The 13681-nt window shown below is 43.8% G+C and overlaps 1 protein-coding gene across 4 annotated transcripts in view; it reads right to left on the bottom strand.

Moving 5' to 3' along the window:
* Nucleotides 1-280: 280 nt before the first annotated feature.
* The window catches only part of herc1 (HECT and RLD domain containing E3 ubiquitin protein ligase family member 1), a 46869-nt gene continuing 33468 nt past the window's right edge, over nt 281-13681 (bottom strand). For all 4 annotated transcript variants that reach the window (XM_044030394.1, XM_044030395.1, XM_044030396.1 and 1 more), the window contains exons 52-79: nt 13403-13611; nt 12732-12859; nt 11936-12072; nt 10918-11115; nt 10705-10835; nt 10419-10624; nt 9913-10033; nt 9544-9690; nt 9336-9437; nt 9068-9241; nt 8529-8828; nt 8378-8443; nt 8146-8271; nt 7693-7831; nt 7063-7244; nt 6804-6959; nt 6387-6509; nt 6190-6292; nt 5812-5981; nt 5549-5687; nt 5116-5285; nt 4698-4867; nt 3922-4087; nt 3765-3841; nt 2822-3074; nt 1695-1847; nt 1180-1485; nt 281-568 (exon numbers count right to left, since the gene is read on the bottom strand). In XM_044030394.1, coding sequence (XP_043886329.1) covers nt 383-568; nt 1180-1485; nt 1695-1847; nt 2822-3074; nt 3765-3841; nt 3922-4087; nt 4698-4867; nt 5116-5285; nt 5549-5687; nt 5812-5981; nt 6190-6292; nt 6387-6509; nt 6804-6959; nt 7063-7244; nt 7693-7831; nt 8146-8271; nt 8378-8443; nt 8529-8828; nt 9068-9241; nt 9336-9437; nt 9544-9690; nt 9913-10033; nt 10419-10624; nt 10705-10835; nt 10918-11115; nt 11936-12072; nt 12732-12859; nt 13403-13611 — 4538 coding nt within the window. In that variant the 3' untranslated portion in view covers nt 281-382. The remainder of the gene's footprint in view (nt 569-1179; nt 1486-1694; nt 1848-2821; nt 3075-3764; nt 3842-3921; nt 4088-4697; nt 4868-5115; nt 5286-5548; nt 5688-5811; nt 5982-6189; nt 6293-6386; nt 6510-6803; nt 6960-7062; nt 7245-7692; nt 7832-8145; nt 8272-8377; nt 8444-8528; nt 8829-9067; nt 9242-9335; nt 9438-9543; nt 9691-9912; nt 10034-10418; nt 10625-10704; nt 10836-10917; nt 11116-11935; nt 12073-12731; nt 12860-13402; nt 13612-13681) is intronic.

Genomic DNA, 13681 nt, shown 5'->3' with positions numbered 1-13681 from the left:
CACAATGTACAATTATTCCCCCCCCGCCCTCCACTCATCTGAACAATCTATACACATTTCAAACATAAACAAAGCTCCATGCAGAAACCCTGAAACTGATTCAACTAAAATCGCTCCCCGTGTGGATTTTTGTATCGTTTAAAAACTGAGAATGAACCACAGAAGAAAAGAGAAGCTGCTGTTTAAAGACATAAAATGATGTAAAATGCTGCAGAGTTTCCCACGACTGATGCAGTGATGACGTCACATCTCTGGGGGTGTGTGTGTGTGTGTGTGTGTGCACGCGCGTTTTTGCCTAGTGACTTCAGATACATTAGTCTGTTCCCAGTCATTGCCGGGAAGCTTATGATTTATTTATGTGGACGTGTGTGAAGTGCCTTCGTCAGTAGTCGGTGTCGGAGCCCTCTGCGTTGTCCACATTACGGGAGAGCATGTAATTGTCCATGTCGATGGAGCGGCAGTTGTTGATGGCGTAGCGCAGCCTCTCCGCCATGACAGCCTGACTCGAGTACGGTGGCAGTCGCAGCTGGAAGAAACAGGTTTGAGAGGTGGGCAGGCTGTCGTATGGCTGTGGAGGACAGAGAGAAAGAGTCAACGTCACTCAAACTTCCTGCATCTCATCAACATCTGAATGCATCACATTAAAGGGCCAGTTCACTGCTTCATTATCCTAAAGTTCTTCTCACAATTATACAAAATAACACACACAAAATCAGTTCACATGATGAAAAAATCTCAGTCTCTGTTCATCCATACTGAAACACAGCCCTGCAGGTTTCAAAATAAAAGTATCTCCTTTTCATTAACTAAAACTTAAAAACACAGGCATGTAGTTATTAAAATGAAGGTGTCTGCTTCTCTACATCCACAATGAAACACAGCTCTACCGTTTTCAAAATAAAAGTCTCCCCTCTTAGTCCAGACTAAAACACACACCTTGTAGTTGTAGTTTTCCAAATAAAAGCATCTGCTTCTGTTCATCCACACTAAAACACAAGCTTTTTTGTCCAGACTAAAACAAAGGCTAAGCCTGTTGCGTCAGTAGAGACAGACACAGATCCATTGAGTTCTACAAATATTGATCGGTGGATAGATTTGTTGATAGCTATGGTCTAAAATTGGGGCTCTAGTAACAACCCTGTCGTACCCTGTGATGTATAAACACGGTACGTCACTCACCCGGTCCACCTTCATGATCTGAAACCTCTGAGAGATGTCAGCCGTGTTCGCCGGCAGCCTCGAGCGTCCGGAGACGAAGCGCATGAAGAGGACACGCTCCTCGTTGGAAAACTCCTCCAGAGTCTGCCAGAACCACTGCACCAGCGAGTGCTGTTCGTCCACCTCCCGATACCGCACCACCTTCTTCAGCACGTCGCAGCAGATCTCGGGCATACCGCACACCATCTGCTCCAGCTGTTTGGCCGTCAGCAGCGACAGCAATGGCACGGGGACGATCCACGACATGCCTTCACGAACTGCCGCCACCTAAAACGGTGATGGACGTATGAGCGTTTGTGTTTGATATACAGGTTAAAGCCACATAAACACAACTCACAGCCTCAGTTTGACCGAAGGGTCAAAGTGTAGCATGAACAAAAACAGAAGTTTCCAGAGTCTTTTTTTCTGAAACTAAAAATTAAAAAAGCAGTCTGACTGGACAAATAAAGAAATGGTTTCCCTTTGGATCTTCTTACCTGCCGATCAAGTTCATGTAGCCTGTACTCAATAGCTCGCTCCACATACTCCTTCCTGTTGGAGAACGTGAGAGGAATGCTGTTTCCTCCTGGGATGATGGGCACCATCTTACCATCTGCACTCTGCCCCACAAAGGAATCCAGAGGAATCATCTGAAAAATGACCACATAGTATCATCAGTTTGACATGGATGGTGTTAATATAATCACATTTTTAACAGTAATAGATTCAAGATTCAAGATCGGTTACACAGAGTTTTTAAATCATGTGGTGACGTGTGACAGCTTCAAAAAAAAAAAGAAAGATTATTTCTCTTTTTCACTTATTCCTTTCATAGAACATTTGAGAAAGTGACCGGCGCACTGCTGTGGCTATTAGCCACCCCCTCCTCTGGCTGGGAGCGGGGCCAAGCCTCCACTGGGCAGGATGTGCTACATCAACAGATTCCCTGGTGTGTGCGTGTGTGAGGGAAACTTTGCTGTTCTACAGCTTCTCTGTAGCTGAGGCTGGTCTGTGTTAGTAGCGGTCTGATCCATACACATGCTGAGATGTTATCAGTGCTGGGAAAGGAACAGTGTGTATCAGATCAGCCTGTTCAGACTCAGAGCCACACTGAGTTTATTAACCATCAGCTCAATAAACAGCCTCTCACTGTGGTCACTGTCGGCTCGTCACTGTCAGAGGGTGTGGCAGCACCGCCGTATATGGCATCATCTGAACTTTGTTTTGTTGTTGTGATGGCTAACTGACTGAACACTCATTGAACTCATTAAGGTTGAAAACAGCATGTGAGTGATTCTGACGACGAGGAGGATCAAAACAACCATCAGTGCCTCTGTTAATCTGTGGTTACTCAAATATCAATGTTGCTGTCATTAAAGCCTGAACACAGTTTAATGCAGAATCTTCAGGAGGAGCACCAATTCAATGTTAATACAAAATTGTATTTACACTCTACGTTTACATTTAACAGCAAGATAGACATAAGTCTTGTGTTTAGTGCGTTTATCTACACCAACTTGCTGCAGAAAACCTTTTCTATAGTACGCGCTATTTGTTTTTCTGCTCTGTACACACGACACCTATTGGCGGATCCGTTTGCACTAGAGGCAGAATCCCTCCTCACCTCATGGAAATTATCCTCTGTGATGCCGCTGTCTTCAATGTGAAGAATGCTTTTCAGCGTCTGCACGTAGAGGAGGTCGACCTCCTCCAGGTCCTCCAGGAGCAGCGGTATGCAGCAAAGCTGCTTCCACACCAGCGGAGCCAGGTGCAGGTCAAGGGGCTTTTTAGTGCGGATGGCCACGCCCATCAGGATGCCCAGAAATTTAAACTGCAGCATGTGCTCATCATGGCAGGCTGACGGGCTCAGGAGGAACCTGAGGAGGATTAAAGGTCACAGATTATTTCAAATGGTGGGACAAAGATAACACTCCAAACAAATACACACTTTGACCTTTTCAAATATTTCTAGTTGCACTAACAGAAAATCATGGAGCCTAATAAATTAATACAATTAACACTAGAGGTAGGCTATACAGACATACAGCAAAGACACTGTCTGAGTATGATAAATTGTGTAAAAACACTTCAGTTCACTTTGAAACTGTGTCGTCAGCTGAGTAGAAGGGCTTTAGTGCACCCTGGTGGGTAAAATTAAAGTTCACGCATGTAAAAGAATGTGGTCACATCCATCTCAGATGAAGGATTGGACGCAACTCAGACACCAATTTGGCAACACTTTGCAAAGTTTGTGCAGAAAGTAGTCTGTGTCTGTGTCAGAGGGAGTATGCTATATTTGTCACTACAACTGACAACAAAAAAACTGCATGTTTTTGCTTGTAATGGTATAATCATAAGAGTCTCAGATACGAGGGAGTAGGGGCCTTGTATCCTTGTAAAAAAGCTCCTTTTCTTTCTTTTCCGTTTTTTTCTTCAGGCTGATTTCCTATTTACTTCTCCACTGATTCAACATGCTATATCAACAGTCTGTCAACAATTCTCATCAACGGTCTATGAGTCAGGATCAAAGACAACACACAGACAGGTTTCCTGATCGTCTTCCTCACCTGTCTCTGTTGTAGCCGACCTCTGCTGTAGCGTTGGGGGAAGGGATGAGCAGGTCCACCACCCCTGTCTCCAGCTCCTGCAAACAAAAACAAATACAAATTGAACAATCATTTACTATTATAACTGTGATGATCCAAAATCTAAATCTGTTCACACCTGGCACATCTCTGTGATGGTGTCATCAAAGACGCCGCCTGCATCGTCCGCCCCTTCTCCCACCAGCTTCACCTTCCAAGCCCTCGACGGCAGTCGGAGGTCAGAGGCGTTGAGCTTTACGACCTGGCGAGCGATCTGCACGAAGATTGGCTTACACTTCCGCCCCCTGCAGAGAGTCACAGTCCCACAAATTACATATTTAATTAAAACAAGACGTCATTAACATCGAATTCCCACAGAGTTTTGTTTGCAATTCTGTTTCTTTTAACTGACTCGAGTGTTCAATACATGGAAAAGCCTTTTTATACAGATGAGAGATGCCACTGTGGCCATGAGAGACTATGTTCACTGTATAGCTTTGTCAAATACGCGTGACAAAATTGATCTGTACTGATTGAAGTTTTTTGATGAAAGCAAATTGTTTAGGTTGACTATATAACAATATATCAAGTGTCTTTTTTATCTAAATAGCTTTTATATGTAATGTCTGGTCTGGTGACACAAAATGCATTTGGTCAGTTCAAAGTAAAAATCTTCAACAGGTGGACAGAAATTCTGGACTGAACAAAGGTGACCATAGGCATGACTTGCTGTGTGGAAATGAGGCATTCATATTTACAAATGCACTTTGGACTCATTATCTCCTGCTACTGGGAACAGACAAGTCTTTCTATGCAGCTTTGGTTGTGGTTGTGTTTTCCCAGGAGTCTGTGTCAACACGAGACCTGTTTGCTGCTTTAATGTGAGAGGAAGATGGACTCCATGGCAGCTCTTACCGAGTAGAGATGCGTTTGACAGTGATCTGGGGACCGTAGTTCTTTCCCTGCACCATAGTTTTGCCGATAGAGCGCACCATGGGCAGAGTGTACACTCTGGGAGCCAACAGTGACCTCAGCTGGCCCTGGACAATCCCCCAGGTGCCAGGGTTGTAATGGGAGGCACAGCTCTGCAAGGTAACAAATACAGTCACAACACAACCTGAACGATGCTCGAGACTAAGGTGCTCAGCAGCATTGAGATGTACCCTCCCTCAAATCAGACCTGTGAGCAGCTTTTACTGCCTACAAACTGTTTTTCCTTTAATCTTTCAGCTTTTTTTTTAAAAATCTTTTTAAGACACATGTTTTTCCCCACAAAACATCAAAATGCCTGACGGTGAAATCTTAATCTTAAATGTTTGTGTCATGGTTCTACCTGGTTGTTAGGACTGAGGTTGAGCAGTCTCCATGATGAGTACATGAGGTCGGAGAAGTGGTAGAGGAGGCGGAGGCGAGCTCTGACTGACTCGATACTCACTTCCTTCAGGCAACTGTACTGAGGAGGCACCACCACAGGCAGACCCAGCTGCAGGGGAACTGATGAGCCTGAGGAGGAAGCGCAAGATGCAACAACCATGAGGGAGTGGATGGAGAAGGACACAAGACCGGGCAGGATGCAACACAGAAGAGACCAGAGGGACAAAAAAAAACAATAATTTTTATCAAACACATGACATTCCTCAATGTTGTTCACCAAAAACTAGTAGTGCCTGTTGTGACAATAAGCAATATGCTGTATTTACTACATGTTTCTACAGCACTGCAGGACATCTGCCTGACAAGTCTGACAAGTGCCTAGTCTGTCTAACCTGGCGCTCGTGGCGGCACAGAGGGAGCCGTCCATGCTGCACTGTGGCATCGTCCAGCAGAAATCTGGTGAATGTTCTTGCCCTGCAGCGCCGTCGCAAGCGTGGGCTCCCGGACGTGGTTGGTGTGACCAAGACCCAGCTACACAGCAAGGTTTACACAAAATGACCACAAACTGAATATCAATGGTCAACAACATACCAGAGCTCATTTCTATATAACTGAAATTATTATTGACAGTGATGATTGTCAGTCTGCAGATTACCTGTCCCTCCGAGTTGCTGCCCCAGGTGTAAACATCTCCTGTGGAGGAAAGCACCAAAGTGTGCTCTGCTCCGACAGCGATGTCCTGGATGTGGATCCCCGACAGAGCCGGGACTTGCTGGGGACGGTTGTGGTTCCTGGCCCGGCCCTCAGGGAGACCAATGAGACGGTCTGTGACAATGTGACAAGAACATTATAAATGGAGCCATAGGTAAAAATCTAACATTTTGGCCAACTTTTCTGTCAATTAGGTAAATCTGAATGATTTCAAACACCAAAAGTGACAAAATAACACATTTTACTGATGGACGCAGCAATGGAAATAAATTATCTCAATCACAGCTGCACTAATCTTTAATTAAACAAAAATAAAGGGTACCTTGGCCAAATGTGAAAACCTTTCCGTCTTTGGTCAAAGTCACGGAGAACTGCGTGCCACACGCCACTTTCTTGATTCCGATGCCACAGAGCACATCCACCTTCTGAGGAATTGAAAATAAAACTTTATTTGTATTTTCACTCTAACAACAGTTGTGAGACATGACATTTTTCAGGTTTTTCAGGTTCAGCTTCTACCTGAGGCGATGACTTGGCTGTGGAATTACCGAGTCCCAGTTTTCCATAGTCACCGTCACCAAAAGCCCAAACCATCATTCCATCAGCAGAGATGACCAAAGTATGGTTAAGACCACATGCCACCTGAGGGGAGACATGTCACCATCAGCACAGAGCTGCCACACACATACAAACAAACTACACATCTTTATGAAATCTAAAATCTAAATCTAAATCTTATACTTCATTATTCCCCTTAGGGAAATAATTTCTCTGCATTTGACCCATCCTAGGATTAGGAGCAGTGGGCTGCCACACTGAGTAGTGCACGGAGAGCAATGGGGGTTGGGTACCTTGCTCAGGGGTACCCCAGCCCTTTTGACCTGGTTGAGATTTCAACCAGTGACCCGCCATCTTCATAGTATTGTTGCATCTTACCTGTCCGACCTGGTAACCCTCCAGAGCCATGACCTTCTCTGGCAGTTTCTTGTTGGAGGTGTTTCCCAGTCCCAGTCGGCCATAATCCCCATTACCAAAGGTGAAGAGTTTCCCGTCAGCTGTGACCACCGCTGAATGTTTGAACCCACATGACATCTGGTGAGAAAAAAAAATAATGCAAATTAGCAAAAATAACGCAAATTAGCAAAAATAAAGGCCTACAAATGTGAGTAATAATTGAGTATAAAAAAACCCTCACCTGTACCACCTCCTCTCCTTGCAGAGCTTCTATTTGTCTGGGTCTGCGTTGGCGGTCACTGTTTCCATGGCCCAGCTTACCATAGTCCCCGTCCCCCCAGCTGAACACCTCGCCGCTCTCCGTCAGTGCCATGGAGTGACCGTCACTGCCACACGAGGTCACCAGTTGTGTCACAACAAATCCTGAAGAGAGAATGGTGCTTTTTAACACCTATGTATATGTAGAAAATTAACCTGCATGATGTTGGTTTCTACCATATTTGCTCCGCTGAATGGTTATTTACACACACATCCATCAATTATTTTCTCAATTAATCAACTTGTTGTTCATAAAAAACGGTGGAAATGGTGTAAAAGGACAAAATTCTAAACTATTAGATACATATTTGGTCTTTCTGGTTTCTCTGTGATTTGGAACAAAGAGACCAGAAAATATTTACATCTAAGATTCTCAAAAATCAGAGAACTTGTGGTTATTAATGTAAACACTCTAACTAACTATAAGAATGGTTGGTGATTAAGTAATCCATTAGTTTTCGATCACTGCAGCCTCAGAAGAAAATGCACATGTTAAACTCACCATCATTCCAAACACATAAAAAGACTAGTTTGCTCTCTAAAAACAACAGACCTTGAAGAGCTGAAATGACGGTGAGTACATGCAGGTCGTCAGAGTTGCCTTGTCCCAGGCGACCGTAGCTTCCCTCACCGCACGCCAACACTGTCCCATTAGGCTGGATCACAAAGGTGCAATTCTGACCACACACCACCTAGAGGACAAGACACATGCCGAACACATACTAAGTGAACACGTCAGGTGTCAGGTGTCACTTGTACACAACATGCTTTCTATGTCATTTGCATAAATAATCATGAAAAACCTTGTGCATGCATAGTAGAACACCCCGTGGTAAAAAATAAAACAAAGTCACCGACCTTTATTAGTGCTTTGTTTAGTTTTTTATTTTATCATGCATGACTGATGAGAACATATTAGTAGTTTTAATGTCCCACCATTAAAGGTCAAGTTATGGAGCGTGGAGAGACTTTAGTAGTGGGAGTTTGAGGTTTGATATCCGTTTACCTGTTGTGCTTGAGAGAAAGACGGAGCTGTGGTCGGCACCAGTATGTTTCTGCCAGCCTCTGCTAGCTGACCGTGTCGCCCTGCACCCCACAGAAAACAATCACACTTCCCTCCGAGGTGCCAGTCCTAGACACCCACACACACACACGCAAGGAAGATAAATGGGTTAGACCAGGAGCTAGCTTAACCGCAGACAAGTGTGTTATTAAAGTTAATCTATGGATGAAGGTACCTCTGGTCTCGACGTAGCCCAGGACATGATCTGTTCATCCATTCCAGGTGACCATTTACTGTTGTCCTATAAACACAAGTTGTTGTATGTTTGTATTATTTTGAGCTGCATAGGTATTAATTACATCATACAGCATGATTTCCTCCCTCACCATGAGCAGAACCATTTCATCTTTGGGTACAGGCTCCATGTCCGGAACAGAGAAGGACTCGGGGAAGGTGGCGCCACGAGCGAGAGCCTCCGCTGCTTTGACTGTTGTAGAAAAGCAGTCCAACCATGCCCACTCGCTGATGCTCCAGATGGCAGTGCCAGACTCTGGCGGGCAGTGTCGCAGGTGAGGTGGCACAGGTGGGCGACACATGAGCTGGTCCAAGTGGAGACCCACGGCCAGGGAGGCCAAGCACTGCATGTAGGGGCTGTGCACGAGCTGCTCGCCACAGACAACGTGAGGCTGGAGGGAGAGTTTACATTTATTTTTATTCATGTGTCCAGATGAAGTGGTGTATGAATAATAATGTATCATGTATTAAATTACAAAAAAACATAGAAATAAATGAGTTTAATTATGAACCATTAGTTCGTAAAATGAGTTAATGAACTTAGTTGCTGGTTGTTAAACCTGTTGACTGCTGGAAAGCAATTGAGGTCACAGTGACCGCTAGTAACTGACAGACATTAAGTGTTCTCTACCTTCTCGTAGGCATATTGCTCCTGCAGCATGACAGGCAGTCTCTCCAGGAAGGCCCTCATGCAGGGCGCCATGTTAAGTCCCACCACACCCTGCTTCTTCAGAGCTGTGCGGCACGTGGCTAGCACATGGTTGGACACCATGAACTCTTTGGAGCAGTTGACGACAAGCACGTCCTGGAAATGAAGTCATATAATACAGATGAAGCAGAGCCGAAACAATTTTAGTGAATTTACATGAGAAAAATGTATGAAGGTAAGGAGTCCTCACCTTTGACCTGTTGGAGCAGACAGCTACACCCACATCTGAAATCCAGACGATGTTCTGAATTGCCCCCGACCCAGCTACGACCGTCTGGAGGACCGACCCATCCTGTGAATGTGGACAAACACACCAGTAGAGAGGTATTCAGCGTCACTGTAAACAGCACGTTCATCCTGTATATGTTTGTGTGTGTGTTTGTGTAGATTGTTCGTACCCGCAGGGACCAGATGTTCATGAGGCCTCCTACTCCTCCAGATGCCAGAGCTAGACCATCAGGGCTGAAGGCCAATGTTCTGACCGGAGTGATGTGACCCTTTAGCTGGAAAACACATGTTGCTCCATCTACTGAACACCGGGAGGACTGCAACACAACGACACTTTACTTCATCATGGATGAATCAGAATGATGTACACACGCAATCTACAGTACAGTCAGATATTTCCATAGGTGAATGTGAAATTCTCTTCCACATACACAAATGTCCAGGAATTTCAAAATAAAAGGGAGCATGTATATGTACTGCATGTCTGCATAGAATTAAGTAACATTACACTTTCATTAAAACTGATGTTGTAAAAGTACCATCATTTTAGGTTTTGCTTCATTCTCCCACCATCCCTCTGAGTCAGGTGAGCAGGATTCTGCAAAGTGGGAAACATCCTGAGGAACAGTCCAAACTGAAACCAGACCGTTCTGGCAGCATCTGAAAAAGACAATAAATAAATACATTTAATTTATAGTCAAAAGTGACTTAACATTTCAAATATTGTGCATTATCTGATAAACGCACATCAAATACTGTGCAAAAGTCAACATGAGATTTGTCTATTTAAATTAAGACATTTTCCCACACCTTATTCTTGTTAAAAGTTATTTACACAAGTATGATTGTATATGGGAACTGACAAAAAGACAACCTTTAAAAATCTTTGTGGTACTGAAGGAGATACGTTAAAATATCTGGGTGCATTATTTGGTTAATAAGTTAGGCATACCAGAGCAATCAATGGTAGTGTGCAGCCCTGTAACCCTTACATTTGAACAAAAACAAAACCCTGTATCTCTTAAAAAGAAGTGAAATAACGTACATGGCCAACATGTTGAGGGGCTTTTGCCCACATCCAGGCAGGCCACACCAGGCTACACTGTTAACCACGGAAGGGTGTCTGAGACTTTGCAGGCAGCGCCAGCTGGAGCGAAGGTCGTGGCTCGCCCAAAGCTTCACTGTCTCCTCTTTGGCACAGGTGAGCAGGATCTGACCAGTGGGGCTCCATTTCATACAGCTGATGGACTCCTGAGATGAGAGAATGTTTATCTGTAAACATACAAATCATCTGGTCTATTTGTGACTAACAGTTATCTGTTGTTATTTACCTTGTGTGCGTCGATAACCACAATGGCGCCCTTTTCTAAGGGCTCTTTGGATCCAATAAGTAGCTTGCCATCTGCGTAGCCCACAGCAAAAGGCTTGTCCTCACTGTACCAGGCAATGTGCATCACTGCCACTGAAAGAAGAGCAAGTGTGAACACATTTAATATTCAGACTCCCGTTATCAAGCAGAAGAACCACAAAGAGGAAAATTATACCATCTTTCCTGTAGCAATGCTCCAGCTCTGTGCGGTGCATTGTGGCCGTGTCCAGCACCTCAATGAGGCCCAGAGATCCGTCCATCCGACCCACCAGCAGCATGTCCTTGGGTTCACCACACCATAAAGACTCTTCCTCTTTAGGCCATGCTAGAGCTGAAACCCAGTGAGGCTGCACATCCAGGAGACCTTTACCACCTAAAGAGAGGGAAGGAGATCACAGTTACCATGGTTATCTTTTTAATTGTCTTCCTGTGTGTCTTTTTAACTAGATATCCACCAAACTCGATGTGCAATGTGAGAACCCATTAACTTTTGGAGCCGACCTGATTCAGTGCCCATGTAAATCAATCATGCCATCATGATTACCTGCAATGGTTTTGAAACAAATCTATTATGTTAGTCTATTAAATGTTTTGAAAATGACAGAAATGGTCAGATTCTAATTCTAACTCTAGATGACAAATCACCCCCCTCTCTCTCTCCCATCCACTATACAATCTGTATTTATGCTGCACCTGTAGTCTCAGATTTCTTGATTTCCAAAATCCTGATCATTATCTGGATCCACACTAGACTTTACCAATTCATAGATATGAACAAACTACATACAATACTCACATTTCTAATATTTACTTCCTGAAATCTTGTCAGGCAAAATGTTATATACTGGACCATAAAAGTTACTTTGTTGGTTTGTTAATTAAACAACAATAGAAACAGAAGAAGGCTAAACGCGTGCTGGGTTTCAGTCACATGTCAACAGCACATCAACGTGTGCTGATGAAAGTGAACATGAATATAACTGGACTCTCATCCTTGAAGCCAAGGACAGATGGTGCACACTGCAGGATGCAAAGACAGAGGGAGGCAGGAAGTGATGACTGTACCATATCCAGTTTCCTGGCACATTCATTTTTAATGGTAGCTACACAATCTTCATATTCAGAGGCCCTCACACACCAACCATCAACCACCAACTGTGATATAAACACAAAAACAAGCGATGAGTCATTACCATTAACTTGCCAGATGTTGACCATTTTCTCAATGGCGGAGGCCAAATATTTCCCGGTTACACTCCATGCCAAAGGAGACAGACACATGTCACTGGGAGATCCGAGGCTGGACACGCCCTCTTCTGAGGAGCCATCACTGATAGAACACAACATAACAAAAATAATAATGAGACCTAGTTAAAGCTCAGTTATTGATTTATTCATTTGATCACTTGAAGCAGTGGATCAAGCTGTTAACATGACCAGTGGAATATGATCAGCTTCTGTAGTTGAAATGAAAACATTTAAGAAAGCATTTATTTTTAGACTGTTTTAATAAACACCCTTTTCACCAGAGATGGTTTTGTCAAATGGGGTCAATACAATAAAACAATTAATTAAAATGTGCTGGAGGAAATGTGGGCATTCAGTAACATTTACCTTCTGAGGAACTTTTTTAGGGTTTGTTTTACTTCCTGAAATCACAGACTGCATCAATGTGATTGGTAGTAACTGTCATAAATTAAAAATGTATGCGACTCTTTAAAGTTTTTTCTGCAAGAATTGTCAAAAGTGTTGGATGATGTAACATTGGTTACGGAGGACAGAGCTACAGTTGCCTCACAAGCGAGACAGGGCAAAGAATAAATAATGGATCCATCATTTGTACAAAAATGTTGATTGGTGTAGCTTGAACAGTCATAATGCATGTAGCAGACAGATAAAGTCAGTCTAGACAGAAGACAGTGCACCCTGACATTCTCTGCTGTGAGATGCAAGGACATAAACGGTCTGTGTTGTCGGAGGAAATCTTACTCTTTATTAAAGATGCACGTCTGTTGGAGTGTGTACTGGCTCTTGGTCACATTCCACACTCTGACTGTGCCGTCGTTGCCACTCGTGGCCAACAGGCCTTTCTTACTGCACCATCCACACATGATGACCTGAGTCAAACACACATAGAGGCTTAATGAAATACACAACACAAAAGGCATGGCCCACCCAAAATATCAAAGTACACCTGTTAACTGAGCAATCAATATCCACATCAATATTTGAATGCTTAATCTTTTTAAATATTATATATGACCAAGGTTTCACATGGTAAACCAGCCCCATTCTTTAACAATTAACCACTCAACTCACTCAAAACCACTGACCCTGAGTCAGTCATGTGACCACTTTACAGACTTCTGAGAAAACAAGATGTGGTACAAAATCAAGCGTCAGAATTTAATTAAATTACAAATCGGTAAAGACTTTTTATCCTGCATTCCTCTTTTTGAGCTTGTTAAAAAAAACATCTAATCTGATAATAATGGTAATGTGAAAAAACATTTATATTTTCTGAAATGTCATAGGTAAAACAGTAAACAAGGTAATTCTCCCTGTAGCTTTTTGATCCTGTCTTATTTACAGTATATTTCTGAGGGCTGTCTCAGTTTCAAAACCATTTACACTTTAAACAAGAGAAGAAAGCAGCTGACCCTGCTCTGGTGAGCCTCAAGCTTGATGAAGGAGCACTTCCGCAGGTCCCCTGCCATGTCAGCAAAGGTCTGTGGCCGGCTCTGGTTGTTGTCACGGTCATGGGCGGCCAGTGTGCGGACCAGCTGCTGGGCAGCCCACTGGCGGTGCTGTGAGGACAGCCTTGATGACAGGCAGCAAGCTGCCAGTGCATTGGCCAGCTCCAGAGGGCCTACAGCGGAAGGATTATGGGATACAAAGGCGCAATTAGACCTGCTCGACGTGGAAAACAAGATGACGAG

This window comes from Solea senegalensis, linkage group LG7, assembly GCF_019176455.1.
Source record: "Solea senegalensis isolate Sse05_10M linkage group LG7, IFAPA_SoseM_1, whole genome shotgun sequence".
Classification (NCBI taxonomy): Eukaryota; Metazoa; Chordata; class Actinopteri; order Pleuronectiformes; family Soleidae; genus Solea; species Solea senegalensis.
The sequence above is the reverse complement of the archived record's forward strand: the minus strand, read 5'-3'. Positions and strand labels throughout refer to the sequence as shown.